The sequence below is a fragment of the Chlorocebus sabaeus genome, chromosome 6, assembly GCF_047675955.1.
Source record: "Chlorocebus sabaeus isolate Y175 chromosome 6, mChlSab1.0.hap1, whole genome shotgun sequence".
Lineage (NCBI taxonomy): Eukaryota > Metazoa > Chordata > Mammalia > Primates > Cercopithecidae > Chlorocebus > Chlorocebus sabaeus.
Window position 1 is genome coordinate 43963098 of NC_132909.1, and position 26607 is coordinate 43989704.

General features: G+C 51.3%; 1 protein-coding gene across 14 annotated transcripts in view; it reads left to right on the forward strand.

Annotated features, from left to right (window-relative positions):
- SUGP2 (SURP and G-patch domain containing 2) overlaps positions 1-22249 on the forward strand; it is a 44489-nt gene extending 22240 nt beyond the window's left edge. For 5 of the 14 annotated variants that reach the window (XM_037992323.2, XM_007995855.3, XM_007995858.3 and 2 more), the window contains 7 exons: positions 2276-2766; positions 4182-4293; positions 8266-8744; positions 11214-11275; positions 17853-17989; positions 18647-18767; positions 19393-22249. In XM_037992323.2, coding sequence (XP_037848251.2) covers positions 2276-2766; positions 4182-4293; positions 8266-8744; positions 11214-11275; positions 17853-17989; positions 18647-18767 — 1402 coding nt within the window. In that variant the 3' untranslated portion in view covers positions 19393-22249. The other 9 variants (XM_037992325.2, XM_007995857.3, XM_007995859.3 and 6 more) reach the window with 6 other exon arrangements.
- Positions 22250-26607: the final 4358 nt, after the last annotated feature.

Sequence of the window (26607 nt, forward strand, 5' to 3'; positions counted from 1 at the left end):
CCTCACAGCTATATGATGAAGTAGCTACTGCTTATCATCTACCCTGTCTTACAGATGGAGAAACTGAGGCACAGAAAGGTTCTCAGCTAATGAGTGGCTATGCTGAGATTTGAAGCCAGCAGACTGGCTTGTTGAGTGTTCTGTGTTCTTGATGTTATGTTCCACTGGAACTTGGGGAGATGCATTTGTGACTGACGTCCTCGGACTGCACTTGGCATCAGAACCATCCAGGAACAAGGAAAGCCATCAGAGCCATGAGTGACTGGGGCAGTCAGGTTACCTGGCCCTGATTCTGCACTCTGCCCTTGATGAGGAGTTACCTTGCTGGGACTGTGTTTGACTTGAGAACCAGAGCACCCATGTTGGTCAGCATTCTCTTAATTGAGCACTATTGCTTGTTAGGGCATGATCTTGCAAGATGCCACCGTTAGCCCAACAGAGTGCTAGGGCAGCAGTGGAGCCGGTCCTCAGTCTGTCTTCTGAGGTCCAGACAGATCTCAACTGACTAACAGTGTCAGCAGGAGCTTGTGTACGGAGCTGTCTGCCAGGGACATGCCACATCACACAGTGCTGCCAACACCTTGCTTCTAGTTGGCTTGTCACTGGTAATCTGGAACCTCATCTAATAACTAATATGTCGCTACTTAATATCAAACAATCTGAAAGCCACCTGAAATACTGCCATACTTACTAAGCAATATTCTTCTTTAATACAAACTGAAATCAAATATTCACAAAAGTCTGTTATGTTTTTTGTGGGGTGGTTATTTATTTATTTATTTTTAAAGAGATGAGGTTTTGCCCACACTGATCTTGAACTCCTGGACTCAAGCAACCCACCAGCCTCCGCCTTCCAAAGTGCTGGGATTACAGGTGTGAGCCACCACGCCCAACTTAAAAGTTTGTTGTGTATGAAATTAGAGAAAAATCACAGCACACCCAGGAAACTCACATGGGCCACATTATGCCAATACAGCAAACTAGAAACCAGCAACAACCAAAATAAAACACGTTTCTGAATAACTTTTGAGTGAAGGATAATCAGAACTGAAATTAGAAGCAATTTAGAAGGAAGTGGCAAGAAAAACATTACACACCAGATGCAGTTATAAAAATACATAAGAGAAAGAGTGACTTCAGGTGAATTTATTAGAACTAAAGAGTAGGCCAGGTGCAGTGGCTCATACCTGTAATCCCAGCACTTTGGGAGGCTGAGGCATGTTGCTACCTTGAGTCCAAGAGTTTGAGATCAACCTAGGCAACATGGTGAAATGTCCTTTCAACCAAAAATACAAAAATTAGCCAGGCGTGGTGGTGCATGCCTGTAGTCCCAGCTACTGGGGAGGCTGAGGTGGGAGGATCACCTGAACCCAGGAGGTCGAAGCTGCAGTGAGCTATAATCAACTCATGAAGCTAGAAGGAACATGATGAAAAAAGTAAAGACACTAGAAGGAGAAGGAATTTTTTTTTTTTAAAGACAGGCTCTTGCTCTGTTACCCAGACTAAAGTGCAGTGGCACAGTCATAGCTCACCACAGCCTCGACTTCCTGGGCTCAAGTGATCCTCCCATCTTAGCCTCCAGAGTAGCTGGGACTATAGGCGTGCACCACCACCTTGGCTAATTTTTTTATTTTGTGGAGATGGGATCTTGTTTTGTTGCCCAGGCTGGTCGTGAACTCCTGGGCTCAAGCGATCCTCCCGCCTCAGCCTCTCCAAGTGCTGGGATTACAGGTGTGAGCCATCACGCCCAGCTGAATATTTTTCTGTGTTAGTATGTGTAACTCAACCTTCTCTTTTCTGTACTGTTCTCATCATCATGACTGGGTCATAAGATTTCACACCTGGGGCACAGGCTCCTTGGTTAATGTTCTCTTGTGGGTCACATCACACTTGCCTTGATGCAGTCAGAAGCTCATTGAGCTCTCATCCTGGCTGGGCCATTAAAAAGGTGTCAATTCTGCCTGCCAGGGTGCTGTGGCTCCAAGGTGACTGGTTTGTATTTCCAGGCCATAATGAGCTGTGAGCTCCCTCATGGCTGCTGCTGATGGAAATCAAGGAGGAACTCGGTTCAAACTCCCGATTGCCCTGCAGTCACTCTTAGCAGGGCAGCTGTTTTGGGCTTAGCTCTGGGTCCTCAGTAGAGCCAGGCAGAGCCTCTGAGACAGCAGAGGACAGTCAGCAGTTGGCCACTTAGAAAAGATTTGTGTTTACAGGAACAATTTGGGACCTGGTGGTGTTTTCATAAATGTCCTGTTATGCCTGTTTTGTTGTGTAGGTTTTTGTCTGATGAAAATAGTCTGGAGTATAAATATTACAAGCTGAAGTTGGCAGAAATGCAGCGGATGAGCCAGAACTTGGGAGGAGCCGACCAGAAGCCGACCTCGGCAGAATGTGCGGTGCGGGCCATGCTGTACGCCCGGGCTGTCCGTAACCTCAAGAAGAAACTGCTTCCGTGGCAGCGGCGGGGGCTCCTCCGTGCTCAAGGGCTCCGGGGCTGGAAGGCAAGGAGAGCGACCACTGGGACCCAGACCCTCCTATCCTCAGGCACCAGGCTGAAACACCACGGCCGGCAGACTCCAGGCCTCTCACAGGCAAAACCATCCCTGCCAGACAGAAATGATGCTGCCAACAAGGACTGCCCGCCAGACCCAGTTGGACCCTCTCCTCAGGACCCCAGCTCAGAAGCCTCAGGTCCATCCCCCAAGCCAGCAGGAGTGGACATCTCCGAAGCACCTCAGACCTCTTCTCCCTGCCCATCTGCTGACAGTGGGTGCTCACTCCTGTCCCCCTCCTCTGGGCCCCAGTCCCTACTCTCCCATCTCCAAGGTCTCTCTAGAATTGTGGGGGGGCTGCAATCTAGGCAAGGCAGTGGATAAAAGCCCTAGGGACCTGGCCAAGACAAGTGCATGTGTTAGCGCTTTCTCTCTTACTTTCTTGAGAGAGCTGCATGCAAGTCCTGCAGCTCCCTCCTCTTCTGAGAGTGGAGCTGGCACGAGGTGCTTCCCCATGCCTCTGTGCTCCCTGACAGGGTTCTGCTGCTGGGGCCGTGGGCAGTGCGTTGCGTGAACTTGGGATCCCGTGTCCTGCTATATCCTGGCCTCTCTTGATAGTGCTCAGGGCTGCCTTGTTCTCTCATTCTGCCTCCTCATCCCCAGGGTCTCCACAGTTCCTGTTCTTGGGGTTCACTGACCTGCACTGATTCCTCTGAATCGACTAACTTCACCCCTTCTGTTTCTTCTGTCACCTTAGCTGTTTCCTTCTCTCTGTACCACAGGCCTGCTCTCTGGCCAGTGCTTCCTACTCAGCACTAAGTAGGAAGGAGAGGGCAAAAAAGTGTCCACAACGGCTGCATTCTCTAGGTGTTGCTGTGTCATGAGCCATTCCAAACTGTGGCTTAAAACAGGAGGCATCAGCCAGGCATGGTGGCTCACTTTGGGAAGCCAAGGCAGGCGGATTGCCTGAGCTCAGGAGTTTGCAACCAGCCTGGGCAACATGGTGAAACCCCATCTCTACTAAAAATACAAAAAATTAGCCAGGCGTAGTGGCGCGTGCCTGTAGTCCCAGCTACTCGGGAGGCTGAGGCAGGAGAATCGCTTGAACCCAGGAGGCGGAGGTTGCAGTGAGCCAAGATCTCACCACTGCACTCCAGCCTGGGCGACAGAGCAAGACTCCATCTCAAAAAAAAAAAAAAAAAAAAAAAATTCCCGGAGGCATCCGGTATTGTGAATTTGCCAGTGGCTGGGTCGTCTGCTGAGCTAGCCCACACATGTGTCTGCGATCAGCAGCAGGTGTCCAGGCTGTCAGCTGAGCTGATGGTATGGCTGGGCCACACGCCTGTCATCCCCCCAGCAGCCAGCCCATGTTTGTTCACCTGGCAATTGGGGTTGGGGCTCCAGGAGAGAGAGCAGAAGTACTGGAGTCTTCCAAGGCCCAGGCTTGGAACTGGCAACAGGCTTTTCCACCACATGCTATAGCCGATTTGAGTCCCAGGACCAGCCCTGATTTGAGGGGGTGATACACAGAGTTCACTTGGTGACAAGGAGTCTGCATGTGGCGAAGGGCAAGGCTACAGGGAGGGGACACGCAGGCCATCTTTATAATCAGCTTCCACAACCCTGCAGTGTTTACACGGGGAGCAGCAGCTCAGGAGTCATGCCTGACAGGTGCTTTATGTTTTGTAGTTGACATGAAGACAATGGAGACTGCAGAGAAACTGGCTAGATTTGTTGCTCAGGTGGGACCAGAGATCGAACAATTCAGCATAGAAAACAGCACCGATAACCCTGACCTGTGGTACGTACCCCCCGGGTCTCATCACACCTTTTTCTTTTTCAAAGAGAGAAAGTCTGAGGATGTTGCTCAGGCTGGATTCAAATTCCTGGGCTCAAGTGATCCTCCTGTTTCAGCCTCTGGAGTAGCTGGGACCACAGGTGTGCTCCACTGCAACTGGCCATTATACCCTTTAGATTTGAGTGTGTTCATGCCACAAACATGTCCTGAGCCAGCCCACAGCCTGGCCAATGCATTCCTACCATGGGGGTTACACCAGGAGTAAATCATGACTTCACTTCAGCTGAGCCAGGGGCCTGAGGGAGAAAGATCTCTTCTAGTCACCTGAGTTTAGGAGTTTGAGAGGAGCCTGACCAACATGCTAAAACCCCATCTCTACTAAAATACAAAAATTAGCCGGACATGGTGGCAAGCACCTGTAATCCCAGCTGCTCAGGAAGCTGAGGCATGAGAATTGCTTAAACCCAGGAGGCAGAGGTTTCAGTGAGCTGAGATTGAGCCACTGCACTCCATCCTGGGCAACAGAGCGAGACTTCATCTCAAAAAAAAAAAAGGCCGGGCGCAGTGTCTCATGTTTGTAATCCCAGCACTTTGGGAGACTGAGGCGGATGGATCATGAGGTCAGGCATTCGAGACCAGCCTTGCCAACATAGTGAAACCCCGTCTCTATACTAAAAATAAAAAAATTAGCCAGGTGTAGTGGCGGGTGTCTGTAATTCCAGCTACTCGGGAGACTGAGGCAGGAGAATTGCTTGAACCTGGGAGGCAGAGGTTGCAGTGAGCCGAGATCGCACCATTGCACTCCAACTTGGGCAACAAGAGTGAAACTCCATCTCAAAAAAAAAAAAAAAAATCTGTTCTAGGGGACCTGCCCTTCTGGGGCATCAGGAAAAGCCTCCCCAGAGTGACATTTAATCTGCATCCAAAGGCTAAATAGGAGTTGGCCAGGGGAGGGGAGAGAGGTGAGGATTTACTTCTCACTGCATGATAGTAGTGATAGTCAGCCCTTGCCCAGGTCTGGACAGGAGGCACTTCTACATGGGGATAACGTGGCGTGCTCATGCTGGGAGCAGGTACTTTTGTCCTCTCCATTCCTCGGATAGGTGGAGCTCTGCTCAAAAGCACACAGCCCATAGGCAAGAAAACCTGGGCTAGAAGCCAGCTCTGCCCCTGGGGTTTTTCCCTGGGGTGATGTGAGACGCCCCCTCCAGAGAAAGGCTACCAGTGGGAGGCACCCATCTTCCATTACTGAGCCAGGACCCTACTGAGGGGGCTCTCAACTCCTCGTGCTGGTCCCAGCTTGTTGGACAGTCATGCCTTCGTCCAATTAAAAATACAATTGAAGGCCGGGCGCGGTGGCTCAAGCCTGTAATCCCAGCACTTTGGGAGGCCGAGACGGGCGGATCACGAGGTCAGGAGATCGAGACCATCCTGGCTAACACGGTGAAACCCCGTCTCTACTAAAAAAAAATACAAAAAACTAGCCGGGCGAGGTGGCGGGCGCCTGTAGTCCCAGCTACTCCGGAGGCTGAGGCAGGAGAATGGCGTAAACCCGGGAGGCGGAGCTTGCAGTGAGCTGAGATCCGGCCACTGCAGTCCAGCCCGGGCTACAGAGCAAGACTCCGTCTCAAAAAAAAAAAAAAAAAAAAAAAATACAATTGAAAACGTGCATTTCTCAGCACATTTATGGAATTCAGTGGTGACGGAACATACTCTTTCAACTTGTTTGGGACCTGATTGCACGAGCCAAGCCCTATTCCCGTCCGCAGCCTTGGCTTATGACTGGGTCCTGCACTGAGGTACCACCCGCCTTGTGGGGCACCAACCACCTACAGACGGGAGGCCTGACCAGGCTTACAGTCAGGTTCTGCCTTTTACAGACAGTGGTGGCCTTGGGGAGCTGCTGGGCCCTGTAGACCTCAGGGTCAGGCCTGTCCACTATGTATGTGGGATTTCCCCTGGCAGGGTTGGGTAAGGAGGACAGCTCAGTGCAGGGCAGCTGGGGACATCCCATCAGTCCTTTTTTCTTTTTCTTTTTCTTTTTTTTTCAATGAAAAGTACAGTTTAAAGGAGAATTTTGCATTAGCCTGGGTACTTGGGCTGTACTACTTGTTGGGTTTTGGGTGATTCCTCCCCATCTGTGACAGCCTTTTCTGAGCAGTGTCCTTCAGAGTACTCTGTTCTGTCCTTCCCTGGAGGGAGAGCCCTGGATCCTGACCACGATACTGGGCAGGATGTTGGACGCTATCCAGCCATGCTTGTAAATGGGCCAAGATGACTTTGTGTTTCTTTTGCCTTTAGAAAAATTTTAATTCTAATGTGCTCAAGCTCATTGAGTTAATTCATTTTGTGGGTGTGGTTATGTTATAAAGTTGTCATACAATCTTATTTATTTATTTATTTATTTATTTATTTATTTATTTTTGAGACGGAATTTTATTCTGTCGCCCAGGCTGGAGTGCAGTAGCGCAATCTCAGCTCATTGCAACCTCCGCCTCTCGGGTTCAAGCGATTCTCCTGCCTCAGACTCCCAAGTAGCTGGGATTACAGGTGTCACCCAGCTAATTTTTGTAGTTTTAGTAGAGACAGGGTTTCACCATGTTGGCCAGGCTAGTCTTCAACTCCTGACCTCAGGTGATCCTACTGCCTCAGCCTCCCAAAATGTGCTGGGAGGCATGAGCCACCATGCCCGGCCCAGATTCATTTGTTTCTGCTGATATTTAGTTGTGTGTGTGTTTGTGTGTGTGTGTGTGCGCGCGCACGTGCCTGTGTGTGTTAGCCTGGTATAGTGGCATTTGCCTGTGGTCCCACCTACTTGGGTGGGTGACGTAGGAAGATTTCTTGAACCCAGGAGTTTGAGGCTGCAGTGAGCTGTTATCACACCACTGCACTCTAGCCTGGACAACAGAGTGAGACTCCATCTCTAAAAATGTATAATAATAAATAATTATAAAGCTGTCCAGCTTTTCCAATACCATTCTTTGAAAGACCACCCCTTTTTCGCAGTAGTTTGAGAGGCTACCTTAATCGAATGCTGGGTTTCTGGTCTTTCTATTCTGTTCCTTCGGTCTGTCTGATGGACTACTTTGCTGTTTAACTCTAGAGGCTTTGGGGCATTTTGTAGTGTTTGGTGGGGCTGGAACCCCTTATGAGTCTTGTTCGGGGTTTTCCCAGATACTTTTACATATTATTTTTCTTCATGAACTTTAGAACCATCTTGTCCTGATTCAGAACAGGGTTTTATTGGGCTGTATTAATATGCTAATTGGGGGGACTTGGCACATTTATGAGGTTGAGTTGCCTTATGAGGGCCATTTTTCCTTTGGTCCAAGTGGACTTTGGTGCTTTCAGGAGTGTTTTAAGTTTGTCATACCAGCCACAGCTTCATAGCTGTGGTTACAAGTCCAAGTGGCCACCAGACCCCTGAGGCACAGAGAGGCCTCATCTCCACGCCCACATAGCTGGACTGCAGGCCCCAAGTGGGAAGTGCTAGGGGTGAGGAGCCTTCTCTGGGAGCACCTTACAGCTCCATGGTGCACATGTTCCAGCAGTAACTGTGCAGCGCCTCCTGGCGTCTCTCCATGCTTCTCGTATCTGGGAGGAACCAGAGTCAAAATGGGCACATGGAGGCCCAGAGAGGCCAGTGATGTAACCAGAAAGGGTGAGATGGGTCTCAGGCCAGATTTCTATTCCAGCATTTTCCCAGGCCCTGCATACCTTGTTCATCTGCCTCTTTCCCCTGGAAAGTAGTTATGCTCCTTGAATTCTAGCTCCTTATTAAGTTACTAGTACTCTTCAAATTTTCTGTCATTGAGAGGCTGCACCATCAAACTATAGCTGCCGCATAGAGAGCGGTCAGGTTATTCTTTCCCTTGTCCCACCTCCACCTTCCTTGGATCAATCCCAGCAGTTTCAGCAAATAAAAATGTTGAGAGATTCCGTCTGGTAACCTAATGTATTTCCTCTGTGCCCCAGGTTTCTACATGACCAAAATAGTTCTGCTTTCAAATTCTATCGAAAGAAAGTGTTTGAACTATGTCCATCAATTTGTTTCACATCATCTCCGCACAACCTTCACACTGGTGGTGGTGACACTGCGGGTTCTCAGGAGAGCCCCGTGGACCTCATGGAAGGGGAAGGAGAGTTTGAAGATGAGCCCCCTCCGCGGGAGGCTGAGCTGGAGAGCCCAGAGGTGATGCCTGAGGAGGAGGAGGAGGACGATGAGGATGGCGGAGAGGAGGCCCCTGCTCCCGGAGGGGTGGGCAAGTCTGAGGGCAGCACCCCTGCCGATGGCCTTCCCAGTGAGACTGCCGAGGACGACCTGGCTGGAACACCTGCCCTGTCACAGGCCACCTCAGGTACCTGCTTCCCCCGGAAGAGGATCAGCAGCAAGTCGTTGAAGGTTGGCATGATTCCAGCTCCCAAGAGAGTGTGTCTCATCCAGGAGCCAAAAGGTGAGTGCCCGCCTGTCGGCACAGCTGCCTCCAGCACAGTTCTTGGTTGGTGGGCTGTGAGAGTTAGAAGAGACAGTTGGAGACATTTTAATCCTAAAGAGTTTTGTGCACCACTCCAGAATGTGAACCGACACTCATGTTTCCCGGTGGTCTGAAGGCATTGCTCTAAAGACATGTTTCCTTGCTGCCCTGTGGCTGCTGGCACTCTGCTTGCTGCTGGACATTTCCCTGATTGCCTGGATTCAGGTCGGGGCTTCCCCACTTGTGGAGGGGTGGGCCTGGGTCATCTCAGCTGTTTTCCTGCCTGTGACTTTATCAGCTGGGGGCCCTTCTGAGCTCCTGGAAGGCCCAGGGTGCTGATAAGCTGCTTCATGTCATGACAGTGAGATGGGAACAGAGCAAGGGTGGTCCCAGGCAGTGGTCAGTGGGACCTGCCTTGGCCATGGGAGGCCATCTCCTGCTCTCCTGTGGGGAGGTTCCAGGTTCTTGAGGTATAATTTACCAGCAGTGAAACACACCCTTTCCAGGTGGACCATTTAAGTTTTGTTGACTGTGCAGAGGCGAGACCCCACCAATACAGCAGAGCTGAAGCCTGTCCCCAGAACAGGTCTCTTGTCCCATTGCAGTCCCCTGCCCCATTCAGCCCCAGCAACCACTGACTGTTTTCCGAGACCCAGGTATTCTACCTTTCCTAGTCTATCAGTACATGGAATTGCATCGCATGTGGCCTTTTGGTGGGCAGGCCGTGGCCCAGATGACTCCTGTGCCCCCCATGCCCTCCAAGCTATCTCCCTACAGTCAGGCCTGGACCATGCTTTCACATGGGACTTCTGCTGCAAAACCTATATGTGAAGTTGTAGTGAATGGTGCCCCATTGTGGGACTGTGTTAAACAGTCACCGGTGTGTTCTACATCATTCAGACAGTCACATTTACAGGTGACAGTGGCCTTATGGTTTTGCCTGCTTTGGAATAGTCCTCATGTTTTGTGTTTGAAAACCTTGGTGTTGCAGTGAAATGCTAACCATTCTACTATAACCCTTACCATTGTTCAAAACTTCAAAACTTCTCATGGGCCAGGCGCAGTGACTCGTGCATATAATCCCAGCTTAGCGGGGCTGAGGCAGGAGTATTGCTTGAGCCCGGGAGTTTGAGACCAGCCTGGGCAAGATGGCCAGACCTCATCTTTACAAGAAAAAAAAAATTTAATGTAAAAAAATGAAGTAAATAATTAAACTTGTCATGGATGGCGGGTAGTGTATCAGAGTGCTTGTTATGTATGCTTTTCTTGGTGGAGTTTTTTATTTCTGTTTTAGCTCTCAGTTCTTTTGGTAGTTGATGAGATAAAACCAGACCTGCGCTGGGTGTACTGACTCATGCCTGTAATCCTAGCAATTTGGGAGACCGAGGCGGGAGTTTGAGACCAGCCTGACCAACATGGAGATACCCCATTTCTACTAAAAATACTGAATTAGCCAGGCGTGGTGGTTCATGCTTGTAATCCCAGCTACTCGGGAGGCTAACGCAGGAGAATCTCTTGAACCTGGGAGGTGAAGGTTGGCATGAGCTGAGATCATGCCACTGCACTCCAGCCTAGGCAACAAGAGCAAAACTCCATCTCAAAAAAAAAAAAAACAGACTTGCTAATCTCCCTTTCATAAAAAATAAAATAAAATAATACGATTTGGTCCTCTATATGAGAAGCATGGTTGTTTTTTACTAGAAAGTTTTAGGCAGACTTTAATTCTTTTTTTTTGAGATGGAGTCTTGCTCTTGTTGTCCAGGCTGGAGTGCAGTGGCGCAATCTCGGCTCACTGCAACCTCTGCCTCCCGAGTTCCAGTTATTCTCCTGCCGCAGCCTCCTGAGTAGCTGGGATTACAGGAGCTCGCCACCATGCCTGGCTAATTTTTATACTTTTAGTAGAGACGGGGTTTCGCCATGTTGACCATGCTGGTCTCGAACTCCTGACCTCAGGTGATCTACCCGCCTCGGCCTCCCAAAGCGATGGGATTACAGGCATGAGCCACTGTGCCTGGCCCAGACTTTAATTATTTCCCAGTGAATTAGCTACAGATAAACTAGGAGGGCATAGTATCACAAATAGTTGGTACACAAATATTTCTGTAGTCATGGAAAATAATCCATGTATTGGATCCTTTGTTATAAATGTGGGGACTCTTAGGTTTGAATAGACTTTCCAAAAGTGAGGCACCCCTCAAGTGAACCCTTCACTATGGCCCAAGCTGCCTTCCCTGAGTGTGTCCCGCCTCTGCTCACTCCAGGGGTCATACGTGTTCATTCCTGAGAAGAGCTGGGGCACAGCTGGGGCTTAGGCCCATGCAGGGCCTAAGACACCTTCTGTCATCAGAGAACTGTTAGCCAAAATAGACTGCAAGACCTTCAGTCTCTAAGTAATGTAGGGAAAGCACGTGTATGTATGTGTATGTGTCTCTTTCTTTTGTCTTCTAGTCCATGAACCAGTTCGAATTGCCTATGACAGGCCTCGGGGTCGTCCCATGTCCAAAAAGAAGGTGAGCTTAATCATTTGTAGTCCTTACTCAAAGTATAGTTGGTTAGAATTTGTTGGAGTTCCAATGGAAGCTGCAGCTTGTGGTTAAGCTATGCTCACATTTCAAACTGAGGTATTAACGTGTAAAACACAAGAGACTTTTCTCTTAGGAGGACTTTTGAAAACTGTTTTGCCTTTGTCCAAAGCATAGACTAGTGATTCATCTGTGTAATGGATAGTTGAGATCCCTGTAATGGATGCGGTGGGATTTGAGAGAGAAGCGAGATAGTGTCTTGGCCCTGTAAGAAGTTCAAGCTAGGCCAGGTGTGGTGGCTCACGCCTGTAATCCCAGAACTTTGGGTGGCAGGGGCAGGCAGATCACAAGGTCAGGAGATCGAGACCATCTAGGCTAACACGGTGAAACCCCATCTGTACTAAAAATACAAAAAATTAGCTGGGCGTGGTGGCAGGCGCCTGTACTCCCAGCCACTCGGGAAGCTGAGGCAGAAGAATGGTGTGAACCTGGGAGGCAGAGCTTGCAGCGAGCCGAGATCATGCCACTGCACTCCAGCCTGGGCGGCAGAGCGAGACTGTATCTCAAAAAAAAACCAAAAAAAGAAAAAGAAACAAAAAGTTCACGCTAAGGCCTATTGGGTGGTTTACGCCTGTGATCCCAGCAGTTTGGGAGGCCGATATGGGCAGATCGCTTGAGCCCAAGAGTTTAAGACCAGCCTGGGCAACAGGCAAAACCCTGTCTCTGCAAAAAATACAAAAATTAGTTGGGCATGGTGGCGCATGCCTGTAGTCCCAGCTACTCTGGTGGCTGAGGTGGAAGGATAATTTGGACCTGAGAGTTCGAGGCTGCAGTGAGCTGATTGCACCATTGCACCCCAGCTTGGGCAACAGAGTGAGACCCTGTCTCAAAAAAAAAAAAAAAAAAGTTCAAGTTATCCAAGCACACTGATTCACGCCTGTAATCCCAGTGCTTTGGGAGGCCAAGACTAGGGGATCACTTGAGTCCAGGAGTTTGAGGCCAGCCTGGGCAACATAGTAAGATCTGTGTCTCCTCCTGGTCTCCTTAAAAAATAAAACATAAAAACGTTCAGGCTTAGTAGACTGGAAGTGTGGTGAAGAGAGTGCACTAATCTGCTAGTAAACAGAGCATGGTGTGTGCCGTCAGGACCTCCTACGTGCCAGATCCTGATTGTCCACCTGGAGGCAGCAGCGAGCAGGGCCAACAGTGAAAGAGAAATGGATGAGGTGGTCCTGGGGATGCTGTGGGCAAAGAGAAGCAGGTCAAGGAGAGGGAGAATAAGGTGGGATCTAGGGGATGCCGCTGAATTGGGAAAGCCAAGGGAGGTCTGTCTTGCAGATTATGTTGGCACAAGCCTGGAGGAGCTGAGGAGAAACAGTGTGGAGATCTGAGAAGGGCACAGCCTCAGCAGAGAGTCTGGGGCAGCAAGAGACCTTTGTGGCAGCAGAGGAATCGGGGGGTGGTCACACACGACCTCAACAGATGTTAATGCTGTGGCCCTTTCTCAGGGAAGGGAGGGTCCCTCCAGGACCTGTGGCGGACGTGGCCACTAGGGTGGAGAGCAGCCTGTGGGTGGGAAGCAGGAGGAGGCTCAAACTTAAGACAGTTGGACCAGGGCATGAGGAGCAACGAGAAGGGGTGAAGATGGAGTGGGTGACACCTGATTGTGGGCTGGGTGTGCAAAAGCCAGGAGTTCAGGTGACCCCAGGGTAGTCAGCTTGGGCAGAAGAGGGACAGAACTACCATTCACTGACCTGGAGGCAGGTTATAGAAAGGGGGCAGATACACTCCAGATGGCCTGGGGGACACAGTGCTGGGGGCAGGCAGGGTCACCTGGGACACATGTGGAGAGACTGCACCGGTCCTTCATGGTCAGGGAGGAGGGTGGGGAGCCAGGCGAGGTCGCTCTGCTGGTGTCAGGCAATGCCATGTTGCTTCCAACCCCTTCCGAGTGACCTAGGTCAGTCTGACCCCAACTGTGGCAGGAAGGAGGAACCTTCCCGAATCCAGAGCTCATGGTCCTGACTGATGTGCCAGGTTTTAGGCTGAGCTGGCATCTGGTGTCTGTTTGTGCGGCCTGGGTAAGGGCACGGCCACATGAGGGCACAGCAGGGCCTTAGTGTCAGGCACAGCTGTATTCTAGCCCAGCCCTGCCACCGAGTAGTTTTGTAACCTTGGCATGTAACCCCCGAGCCACCGGTTTGTCTGTAAAATGGGACGACCATACCTACCCAGCAGGTAGGAGGTACGGTGAGGATTAAACTGGACGAGGTTCCTGGTGGGTGTCCTGCACATGCTGCTCTCTCCTTGGGACTCTGCACCTGTCCTCCTTTCTGCCAGTGACTGCAAATGGAAGGGAGGCCGTGGTGGCTGCAGCTCTCCTCTGCACACGTCCGCCTCGCCCGCAGGGCTTGGCTTTCCTCCAGCTGTCCAGGAAACCGCCATCACGATTGTTGAACACAGATTTGAACATTCCCGAAGAAACTTCCAGGCTGAGCTGACCCCTCATGCGCTGCACCTCCAAGCAGCTATCCTGAAAGGGAAAAGAGTGCAAACCTACCATTTGGGGACCCCTGTGTCCCGCCATGACCAGCATTTCCCCTTCCTTCCCTACCCGTCACCCCAGGGCCCAGGTCGTGCGCAGTTCCCAGGAGGGCCTGACGGATGCCCTGTTTCTCATCTCATCCGGTGGGTTCTGTCACCTCTTTTCCCCAGGCCACTTTCTCATGGCAAGGGGCCCCCCAGTATAGCAGGTCCTGTGTGGTGTCCCCTGGCTTGCAGAGGTGTCTCTTCACTGTTAGTGCCCCTCTTCCTGTCCCAGCCCATAGCATAGCTCCTCCCTTCATACCTTCCCTCCTTAACTGCCCTGCAGAGAAACTTATTCCCACACCACCTCACCAAGACCACCTCATGCCATTATGGAGGAGCCGCCTGCATCCAGTAACTCACACATCCACACATACAAGATACACACACGTGGACGCATATGCACACACGCACATGCGTACACACACACAGCTACTTCATATAATACCCTCGGAGATGCGTCTGAAGAGAACAAAGGGAATTTCCCTCCGCCTTTGAAGGTCCAAGTCTAAGCCTGTTGAAATGAACTGACAATAGGAAGATTAACAGGATAAAAAATGGTATGCAATCCAGGTGCACCTGTAATCCCTGGACTTTGGAAGGCCAAGGCAGGAGGATCACTTGAGCCCGGGAGTTCAGGACTGCAGTGAGCCATGATGGAACCACTGCACTCCAGCCTGGGTGACAGAGCAAGATCCTGCCTCAAAACAAAAAAGTTATACATATTTATTCATGTGCATAAGCACAGGAGCCATATAAAACATGAAAACTCAAAGAAGGGCCAGGTGGTTGAAGCTAAATACCTTTTCACAGGGGAGAGGGCAGTTGGGAGGCTGTAGGTAACTTTAGAGGGGAAGCAGAAGATTTTAGGAGAGATGAATGGAGGCAGGCATCATCTTGTGAATGATCCTCACTGAGAATTGAATGGGACTAGAGAACAGCCAATGGTTTGGGCTCTAGGTGTGTTGTTTAACATTCCATCATTTCAACTCTGGTTAATGACATTTCAGGGAAGGGATACAAGGCCCTTCTGTTCTTCTTGGGCAGGTCCAGTTTCTAGGTAGATAGGGAACTTGAAGAGAACAGCTTCCTCCTGTGCTTTGGGAGGGACGGAGACAGGAGGGAGGTCAGAGGGACCTTGAGGCTGTTGCTTTAGTCCCACCTGTCAAAGTGCCATAATTTGGGGTATACGTTTCTTTTTTTCTTTTTTTTTTGAAACGGAGTCTCCCTTTGTTGCCAAGGCTGGAATGCAATGGCACAATCTCAGCTCACTGCAACCTCTGCCTCCCAGATTCAAGGCATTTTCCTGCCTCAGCCTCCTGAGTAGCTGGGATTACAGGCGTGCACTACCACACCGGGCTAATTTTTGTATTTTTAGTAGAGATGGGGTTTCACCATATGGGTCAGGCTGGTCTCAAACTCTTGACGTCGTGATCCACGCACCTCGGCCTCCCAAAGTGCTGGGACTACAGGCGTGAGCCACCACGCCCAGCCTTGGGGTATCCGTTTCTGATCCCCTACGTCTTGCTGCCTGTTGAGTTTTCGGCACCTCTCCAGGTTGTTTTGTCCCTTTCTAGGGTGAGAACACTGAGGCCCCAGGAGCTCCAGGGGCCCAGGCCTTCCTTATGGGAGCAGTTGCTCTCTTCTCCCTCCTGACCTGAGGCCCTGCACTGTCCCTTCTCCCTTCCCTCTCCCAACCCCTGCCTCCACCAGGCTTAGCCTTTTCTGCCTTGTCTCCAAGCTCCTTTGTCTCTGGAGTGCCTCCCCATGCACCCCTAAGGTTAGGGAAGCTGATTCCTGGGCACCTCAATGCAGATGGCAAGGGGGGATTTGTATTTTGGTTGAATTGTACCTCGTGAGGCCTGCATGACATGATGGGGCAGGTCGCTAAGCTGATGAGGGCTGACTGCCCAAGGACCTGAGCTCACAGCACTCAGCACGCCCTTCTCTCCCTGCTTCCCATGCCCAGGGTCATCTAACCCTCTCCCAGCCACTCCCACCTGTCCCCTGCTCAGACCCCCAGCACCAGCCTCCATGATCCTCCTCAGCACCTTCCTCCCTCCCTCTCAAGAGTACATGAACCCTCGCAGCCTCTCACGTAGTTCAGTAAATGCCTTAAAGAAATACATCAGCCAGGCGCAGTGGCTCATGCCTGTAATCCTAGCACTTTGTGAGGCTGAGGCGGGCAGATCAGCCAAGGTCAGGAGTTCGATCAAGACCAGTGTGGCTAACATGGCGAAACCCCATCTCTACTAAAAGTACAAAAATAGTCGGGCGTGGTGGCACACGCCTGTAATCTCAGCTACTCAGGAGGCTGAGGCAGGAGAATCACTTGAACTCAGAAGGCGGAGGTTACGGTGAGTTGAGATTGCATCCCTGCACTCCAGCCAGGGCACCAGAGCAAGACTCCATCTTTAAAAAGAAAAAAGGCGGGGCGCGGTGGCTCACGCCTGTAATCCCAGCACTTTGGGAGGCCGAGGCAGGTGGATCATGAGGTCAGGAGATCGAGACCATCCTGGCTAACACGGTGAAACCCCGTCTCTACTAAAAATACAAAAAAAGTAGCCAGGCATGGTGGCAGGTGCCTGTAGTCCCAGCTACTCGGGAGGCTGAGGCAGGAGAATGATGTGAACCTGGGAGAGCGAGACTCCGTCCCAAAAAAAAAAAAAAAGAAAGAAAGAAAATAATAATAATAAATAATAATAATAATAAAAGCTGGGTGCAGTGGCACATACCTGTAGTTCCAGTTAATGGGGAGACTGAGGTGGGAGAATCACTTAAAACCGGGAATTTGAGACCAGCCTGGGCAACATAGCAAGACTCTATATTTTAAAAAAACACAGACAAGTTTTGTTTTTTGTTTTTTTTAGACAGAGTCTTATTCTGTTGCCCAGGCTGGAATGCAGTGGTGCAATCTCGGCTCACTGCAACCTCCACCTCCCAGGTTCAAGTGATTCTCGTGCCTCCACCTCCCAAATAGCTGGGATTACAGATGCCCACCACCACGCCTGGCTAATTTTTATATTTTAGTAGAGACAGGGTTTTGCCAGGTTGGCCAGGCTGGTCTCGAACTCCTGACCTCAAGTGATCCAACCCACCTTGGCCTTCCAAAGTGCTGAGATTAAAGGCATGAGCCACCGCACCCAGCCCACCCACACAAGTTTGTGAAGAGCCAAGGAATACACGGCAAGGTCTTGGACTGCCCAGCTAAGCTCTCTCACAGCAGTGTGTCATGAATATTCATGAGTGAATAGAAATTCCTTCTGCTAGATCCCTGCAGGCTCCTCCTCCAGAGGCCCCAGGGCCCTGTCTGTCCCCAGATCTCCATCTAATGGCCCAGAGAATGCTGTACTTCCCCACCACCCACAGGACCAATCACAGCTGTACTAGCTCTCAGTGAGGTCTGCTCTGAGCTAGACCTCACACAGACTCCAGTGTCCAAGTAGAACTGAGTCCCTAGGACAGACAGACAAGGCAGTCAGGGATTGAATGAAGCACTGAGGGAGGGGTATGTTGGGGTGGTTCAGGGAGGGTACTGCCAGCCAGTTCTCACCCACCGTCTGGCCCCCATTCTGCCTCCAGGCCTATGCCCTGGTGCCCCCCACTCTTCCCTGGGCTGCGCCCTGTGGTCGTCACAGGGCCACCCTTCTTTATCCAGGGCTCCACTGAGGGCCATCCTACTGACTCCTTGACCCCGGGACTGGCCATTCCCTTACCCAGTTTTCCTCACAGTCTTGGCACCAGGGTTATAGTGGTGGCTGAGAGGCAGGACTGACCTCAGGCCAGTAACCTCTGACTTAGAAGTTCCATCCCACCCAGGGATGTTGCAGAGAACTGGGAAAGTGACTGGAGGTTGAGCCTGAGCATCTGGAGAGTCAGGAGAGCATTTAGGGGTGAGGGGCTCCAGGCACTGCCTAGGACAGACCCTTGATCCAGGCACCTCCCTGTGGCCCACATGTCTGGACTCCTCTCTCCTCAGAAACCCAAGGACTTGGACTTCGCCCAGCAGAAGCTGACCGATAAGAACCTGGGCTTCCAGATGCTGCAGAAGATGGGCTGGAAGGAGGGCCATGGCCTGGGCTCCCTCGGAAAGGGCATCCGGGAGCCTGTCAGCGTGTACGCAGCAGGCAGCCTGGGGTGGGAGTGGGTGGGGCCTCAGTCCTTCCACCTGCAGCCTGACCTTGGCTCCCTCACGCCCAAGATGACTTACAGCTGGCAGTTGATTTTTGTTTTTTAAACAAAAGGCATCTTCAGATGAGAAGCTGATCATTTACATATGCAGGTGTTTACAGGGCTCCTTTCTGTCCTGCTGTAGATTTTTTAACCAGCTTGTTGGCACTGGTCGTTTTGTCCTCATTTGTTATCATCATAAAAGCTAAGTGGTATTTCTGTGTAGTTTTGGCCTGGAACCACTTTCCCATTCCCGGGAACCCATAGCCGGGCCAGCCAGGGTCCCGAACACAGGCCCAAAGTTTATTAAACCCCAATCGTAACATCCAGCAGGCATTTCATTTAATACTGAGCTTAGTGCCTGCTGGGTAAGGCATTCCAAGGTAACCAGGGCCCTCTGGGCACCCCCTCAAAAGCCAGCTCTTCTTCGAGGGTGAGTACTCCTTGTTTCCACTGTGAGTCGTGTCTTGATTTTCCCTCTTTGATGTCTCAGTGTGTGTCCCAAACACCTGCATCTCATGGACTGTTTGTGCCCATGCCCAGTTCCTGGCATGCCAGGCCCTGGGCTCAGGTGCACAACTGACTCTCTTTTTCACTCCTTAGGGGAACCCCCTCGGAAGGGGAAGGGTTGGGTGCTGACGGGCAGGAGCACAAAGAAGACACATTTGATGTGTTCCGGCAGAGGATGATGCAGATGTACAGACACAAGCGGGCCAACAAATAGGTATGTTTACGGGCCAGTGCATAAGGCCCTCCACCCTCACCGGCGTGCTGGTATGCAGAGAAATTCCCCCAACAAAGTTGATATTCCCTGTTCCCCCAGAAATGCCACACACACAAAAATCACAAAATTCTGTGAGGGAAACAAAAGGGTCTCTGGATGCGGATATGCCCCATTCTTACATTCCAGGTTTGCTGAAGGAGCAAACCTCATGTTGGCCAAGGGCAGCTGCACGTGGCCTGCCTGGTGCCCTGGCTGTGAGCCCCTCGAAGCCTCTAGGCCAGGCTCCGTGGATGTGCGCGTGAAAATAGGCCATGCCTGTCTCTTCTCTTGCTCAAGTTTTCTCTCACAGATGAGGGCCACCTACCACATAACATGACCAGCAAATGGACTGTTCCTAGTCCAGAGGGCCTTGCCATCATGCAAGTGGAAGGGCGACTGTGACAGCCACCGCTACAGAGGGTGGCAGTTAGCTGTGTCCCTTTGTGAGGGTCTTCAAATCCTTTTCCTTCTGCAGGGCCTTGGGCCTGTAAATATCCTCATCTTTCTACTTTTTTTTTTTTTTAAGTTGTCCCTCTCACCTAATTTCCAACTCAGTTTTGAACAAAATCGTTCTCTTCCTGAATAGATCAAAACCACTGATGAGAAAGATAAGCCTTGAAGCAGCAATTGCCCTTAAAACATCATCCCTGCCCTGGATCGGCCTGGAGCCAGTGCCCAAGTACGGTTTGGTGTGTACATGAAAACAAACGTCTCTGCAGTCTCTGGGGCGGAGGTTTCGCTGGCATTTCTTTCTCTCAAAGAAAAAACATGCACCATTTTCAATGTGCTTTTGCCTCTCCTCTCTGTTCACATGCTTTTAGCAGCAAGTCCCCTCCAAATCTGTCTTGGTTCCCCTTCAGAAGGTGGCGCTGCCCCCGAAAGGCACCTCAGCCTGTGAGTGCTGAGGAACCAGCTCCTCTGGCTGGTTTTCCAGTCGGACTGGCCATTGCTCTCCAGAAGTGCTCTGTTAGCAAACGTGATGTGGAAACGATCACAGATGGTGTTTTCTCGTTGTTCTCCAGAATTTATACGGGGGAGACAAATCGGTAATTACCAAGTCTGCGCTCGGGTACCAAAGCTCTGAAGCTCTCTGAACAGTTGCCATACTTGAGTTGATGAATGTGTTATTCATGATGTCTCATCTCTTCATTGCATCTTGAGAGACTTAATAAAATTTTAGCAACAGTACAGAATAGCTCTATCAGGTGGGGAGTAATCATTAAACAGATTAAATCGGCCCCAGATTTACATGTCTCTTTAGAATCCACAGTGTAAGCAAACTACAGTTACAAAAGGATGGGGGTTGTAAACTCTCTGAGACTCTGCACTTTTCGCACGTGTAGCATCGTCAAGTGCTGTCTTATTACAGCCTTTGTAAGGAGAGGCAGGCTCCCCCTGGGGTGGGCTCTGCAGCTGCTCTATTTCCAGGCGTGTGATCGCTGCCACTCTACAGATTCCCCAGCAGTCTGCTGTGTGTAACTCCACTCAGTTCTCCACTCATTCTTCCTCGTGAAGCAGGAGCATTAAAGTTTTAAGTATGGGCAAAAATCTGGAAAACTTAGGATCCTCCTCACACCCTGGGATTAGGGGACACAGCAGTGGCTAGGGCATCAGCCCCAGAACTGAGTGGGAAATGCCACTTGTATTGGCTGTAAAGAAATCCTGGCTTTGGGCTGGGCATAGTGGCTCAAGCCTGTAATCCCAGCACTTTGGGAGGCTGAGGCGGGTGGATCACCTGAGGTCAGGAGTTTGAGACCAGCCTGGCCAACATGGTAAAACCCCATCTATACTAAAAATACAAAAAAAAAAATTAGCCAGGCGTGGTAGCAGGCACCTGTAATCCCAGCTACTCAGGAGGCTGAGGCAAGATAATCACTTGAACCTGGGAGGCGGGGGTTGCTGTGAGCTGAGATCATGCCACTGCACTCCAGTCTGGGCAACAGAGCAAGACTCCATCTCAAAAAAAAAAAAAAAAATGCTGGGCGCGGTGGCTCACGCCTGTAATTTCAGCACTTTGGGAGGCCTAGGCAGGTGGATCACGAGGTCAAGAGATCAAGACCATCCTGGCCAACATGGTGAAACCCCATCTCTACTGAAAATGCAAAAAATTAGCTGGGTGTGGTGGCAGGTGCCTGTAGTCCCAACTACTCAGGAGGCTGAGGCAAGAGAATCACTTGAACCGGGGAGGCAGAGGTTGCAGTGAGCCGAGATTATGCCACTTCACTCCAGCCTGGCAGCAGAGCGAGACTCTGTCTCAAAAAAAAAAAAAAAGAAAAGATATCCTGGCTTTCTTTAAGCCACAGACTTCCTAGGCTGTGGTCCGAGCTCCTTGTCTGCCTGGTCCCTGTCACCTTGCAGTGCCACCACCCCCAGGGGCTCTGCTTGCTTCCAGTGGCTTCTGTAGCTTTGGCAACTGGCAGATCTTTATGGCAGTAGAGGTGCCAGCATGGAGGATGGGGCTTGGGTTTATTACCCAACCCTCGAACAAACCAGCCTGTGGGGGCCTGGAGTAGAGCTGGTTTTGGGGAACCACAGGTGCGGGGGGTTCATCTTCTCCTTTCTCCTTCTCCTTTCCTGACTCCTCCGACAGCTTCCATGTTGGCCGTGGGTCAGGTGAATGGATGGAGCTCCGAGCGGGGCTCGGCCCGCTGGCCCGAGCGAGGCACACACACCTACAGCGTGGATCAAGCTCGCTCTCTCCAGCATCGCCCTGACCATTCCATATGCTTTGTCCTAGCATGTTAATTCTTGACTTTCTCCACTTCATTTTACTAAAAAGTTAAATGCTTTAGGAATTTGTGGTGTGTGGCCACTGACCACCCCCCACCTCCTGCCGCTCCTCCAAGTTTGAGCTGAGATGGTTCTGTGAGTCCTTGGCAGGGGTCAGAGGGCACACCTCCTTGAACCTAGAAAGTCCCTACACTCTCAGAGGACGCCTCTCCTGTGGATTCAGCGCTGGGGCAGTGAAGGTGTCGGGAGCCAGCAGAGCATGGTGCGTGCTGCCAGCTGCCGGCCGGCCGGGATAGAGGAGATGCCACTGGCCCTCCGTGCCCCCAGCCCCTCCCTCTTAATCGAGGCTGCCCTTGCTCTCTGCAGAGGCCACTCTGCAGGATCCTCATGTCGCGCGTGACGTGTGGTGGCACAGCCGTGTCAAAGTCACAGTGTCTTTTCTGTCGTTCTAGTTCCAGGGTCACCCCCGAGAGGACAACAGGCATCTGGAAGTGCTCTCTCGCCCCTCTGGGTGCTTACTGTCTCTGGCTTGTTTCCATCACTGGAAATCACTTAGAGAATTGTAGTGTTTTTGGTCCTTGATAAAGCCTAGAAGACATTTGTGATGTTATAAAATGGAAGTTTTGTTTTGTTTCTGTTTTTTAAGATCTAAGAAGTTGTGAATGTTGTTAATCATTTAGCCGTTGCAATAAATGTAGAGGAAATGCAGTGTGCCAGGGTCTCCATGACTGTGTTTTTAAAATCAGATCAGTCACCAGTGCACGCAGATGGGAGTGCAGTGTAGAACCAGATGACGGCTGCCTCCCAGTACGTGCCCTCCACCGGCGTGGTGCTCCTCCCTCGGGCCCCTCCTAACTGGCTCGCCCCACCTGAGGGACCTTGTGTCACTGTCACCAGGAAAGCCTGGAAGATGCCAGAGAGCAGGAAGTGACCAAGCACCGGAGGGAGGGTGATTGGCAACGCCGTATACAGAAGCTGCCTTTGAGGGGTATCAGGGAAGTGGGAGCCATGCCCCTGCTGCCTACGACTCACCTGTGGCCACAGGGCTTTGCCCCATCATCCCAGGGCTGGATGGGACGGCAGTTCCAGCTACCAGAGTAAAACCATGGCCTGCCTGGGCCTCCCTCTGACTGAGGAGCTGCCTCTCTGTCATCTTCATACTCCCTGCTGTCCCTGGGTGCTACCAGCCTGCCATGGTTCTCTGCCAACAGCCCCTTGGCCCTCCAGGTGAGGAGGGGCGTGCAGAGGGCACAGCAGGGCCCAAGCCAGCACCCAGGGGATCTGCAGGGGCCTCCGCCTGACCAAGGTGAGGAGGGGAGGAGCCAGACTGCACAGAGGGGGAAGGTGCTGTGCCCAGGGCAGGTGATGCTCATGTAGGAAGGTCCCTGTGGGCAGCTTAGCGGGAGCCTTGAGACAAAGCCCTTAGGAAGCTGAGGCAAGACCTCCAACCTCACTTCTGCTGTGCCCCGGGGGAAGCTGTTTCCAGCCGACACCCTCACCCTGCCTTCATCTTAGCGATGTCTAACCACTGGGTTCAGTGGCACTCCCCGAGAAAGGCCAGAGCCTGCAGGGAAAATGTGGGGCTCACCTGCAGGGGGTGAGCAACTGCCAGGAATTTCTCTTCCGTAGCGGAACCCTTCTTCCCCTAGCTCCTCTTAATACCGCCCTGAGGCCGGTCAGGGTGTTAGGAGACAGGAAAAGGGGTGGCCTCCAACCCAGGATGCCTGTCCTGGCGTTTACCCCAGGCAGGTCACTTGATCTCAGGCCTCAGTTTCCCCTCTGCAGACTGGGAAGGATCTCATTTGGAAGGTAAAATCTCCCCTGCTGCCTTGTACTGGATTGGTGCAAAAGTAATGGCAAAACTCACAATTACTTTCCCAATAACCTAATAATTTAGGACTAACTGGAACCACAAGATGCCTCTCATGGCCTTTCTCCTCCCTGGAGCTTCCCTGGGGCAAGACAGCAGAGGGCGCTGCCGAGAAGCCCCAGTAGCAAAAACAAGGAGTGGCTTCAATCCAAGCCTTTGCAGTGCGTGTATGCCCATGTACAGACGTGCACGCATGCATGTTCAAGCAGCACGCGAGGGCTTTTTCCTTGTAAAAGATGAAAAACCAAACCCAGATGTATGTGGAATGGAGCACAGAGGCTTTCTCCTCCCATGAGTCAAATGACAGGACACACCAAGGGTGCCACTTGCAGACTGCCGTCCTCTCCCCACGGGCTGTCTCAGCAGTCTCCATGGCCCGTGGGAAAAGAGCAGGTGTTGGGTTGCCTTCGGAGCATATTCCACGTGTAGATGATCATAGGCACAATCGTGTTTTAGATAGAACCTTTAAAATGCAAATTGTACTTCAAGTTCTATTCTGCTCCCTGCTTTTTTTCACTTAAAAAATTTCTGAGGCTGGGCACCGTGGCTCACGCCTGTAATCCCAGCACTTTGGGAGGCCGAGTCAGGCAGATCACCTGAGGTTGGGAGTTTAAGACCAGTCTGACCAACATGGAGAAACCCCGTCTGTACTAAAAATACAAAAATTAGCCAGGTGTGGTGGCACATGCCTGTAATCCCAGCCACTCGGGAGGCTGAGGCAGGACAATCACTTGAACCCCAGAGGCGGAGGTTTTGTTCAGCAGCGATCACGCCACTGCACTCCAGCCTGGGCAACAAGAGTGACACCCAGTCTCAAAAAAAAGAAAAAAATCTGAAGCTGCATGTGGTAGCCCATTGCTTGTAATCCCAGCTACTGGAGAGGCTGAGGTGGGAGGATAACCTGAGTCCAGGATTGGAGGCTGTAGTGAGTTGAGATTGCATCACAGTACTCCAGCCTGGGCAACCCTGTATCTAAGAATACAAACCTGAAATAAACTTACATATACATGTGTATATATGATGGTTTGTCATTTAGCTAACAGGGTCTCCACCCCTAGCCATTTGGGTTTTGGGCCCTACATCCTAGAATAGGCTTCTTTGTGGATAAAGTCCAGGAAATAGCATATGAGAACAAAGGGTCCTCCTGGGGGTCTCCTCACCTTGCTGCCTCCACACAGTTCATATGTCATCTAGCTTTGGGGTGGCCCTGCTGATGCCCCAATTCCCTGGTTTCCCTGCCTCTTGGGGACAGTGGGGGCTGCGGTTCCTTCAGGTGTCTCCAGCAGGCACTGGCCCTTAGGCTGGGCTCCACTGCCAGCCTTACCCCCCAATCCCTGACCCCTTGGGATATGGACCTGACTGCTGACTCTCTCTACCTCCTCCAGGTCCCTCAACTCTGTCCTGTCACCCACACCCTGTCACTGTCCCCACCTTAACAGTCCAGGAGCCTGTGGTGGTTTGGGGTCACCATGTTCCCTGAGAGGCCCGGCCAGGCCTCTCTCTCCCCTGTGTCCACATACTACCCCAGTGCCCACCCACGGTAGAGGGTGATGTCTTGAGGGCCAGAGATGTGCCAGCAACAGGGATGCTGTCACTGACCCTCTGCTCACAGTCAGTCCTCCCCCAGGTGGTCAAGTGGTGGGACCCTCCACGCCTCCATTTTCTCCAGTGAAATGCAGCCACCAGCTTGCAGGGTTAAATACATACGGTTACCCAGGACCTCTCTTAGAGGGTTCAGAGGGACTGGTCTTCTTACCGACTGATCTTTTCACATCCCACCCACTTGGGCCTCAGTTTTCCCTCATGAGGATCCCCAAGCCCTTCTCAGCTACCCCTGCCCACCCCTCCCTGGCCAGTCTGAGGGTAGGGTGGCCCCCAAACTTGACCACATTCCACAAAGGAGCTAACTAGGGAAAGAGGTATAAGTTGTCACAAAGTCCCCCCACCCCCATATGTTTGGGGGATTAATCCCCCCCAAGGGTTTGGGGGATTAATCCCCATCATATGTTTGGAAGATTAAGGGCTGGGCAGAGGTAGGAGCTGGGGATGATTGATGAATGCTGGGACTGCAGCTTAGGCAACATAGTGAGACCCCACCTCTACAAAAAGAAATTTTTTTTATTAGCAGGGCATGATAGTCCCACCTGTAGTCCCAGCTACTCGGGAGGCTGAGGTTGGAGGATTGCTTGAGTTAAGAAGTTGGAGGCTGCAATGAGCTATGAATGCACCACTGCACCCCAGCCTGGACGACACAGCAAGACCCTGTCACCAACCCCCAACACACAAAAAAAAGGGAATTAAAGGAGCTCACAAAATTTCAACCTCAAGGCCCACAGCACAGACCATATACTGAGATAAATCTGATCGTCATTGGCCTCTCTGGACTCCAGTGCTCTCATCCAGGAAGGGTCAGTCCATTTCCCAATGGAAAAACTGAGGCCTGGTGCAGTCTAACTCCAGAGCTTGAATTCTAAACATCAGTATCTGGATTTCCAGCTGGTTTCATCTGATTTAGAAGCTCCCTATATACACACACTTGCGTACACATGGACACACCCTGTGCAACGCCATGTGTGCATGTATGCACATAGATACAGAGACACATGTACACGTGTGCACACACACACATGCATAGGTCTACACACTGCATCTATTTCCCACGAAGTCCATACTCATGGCCCTGAGAACTTTAACACTCAGGAATTACAGCTCTGTAATGACTGGCACTATCCACTTCCTTCACACCCCAGGAGGGGGACCTCACGAGCTGAGCTTTTCTTGGCTGGATTTTTCTCCAGCAGTTCCTCAAGTTGGACTCACAGGAGCACCATCTCCCAGTTCCTGCAGCTCGTGGCCAGGTGTGAAAAGAGGAGCCTTAGCCTTGAGATTTCAGCTTCCACATCTTCATAACTTGCTTTTTCCAGGAGCAAAACAAACCTTAAGAATTTGAATCCTCAGTCCTAACATGTCCTGTCTGTGCTGTGTGACCTGGGGCACGTGATCCTCCTCTTGGAGCGTCAGCTTCCTCATTTGCAAATGGGGAGAACAGTAGCATCTACAGAAGGATGCTTAAGAGCAGCACCAGTGCACTGTGAGCTCAGACGTCGGCTGATCTGTTTCCATTGTTCTGCATCACTGGACCCAGTCCTTGAGGCATCCCATTGACTCACTCCTCCTCCTTAAAACAAAGGCCAGGGGCGG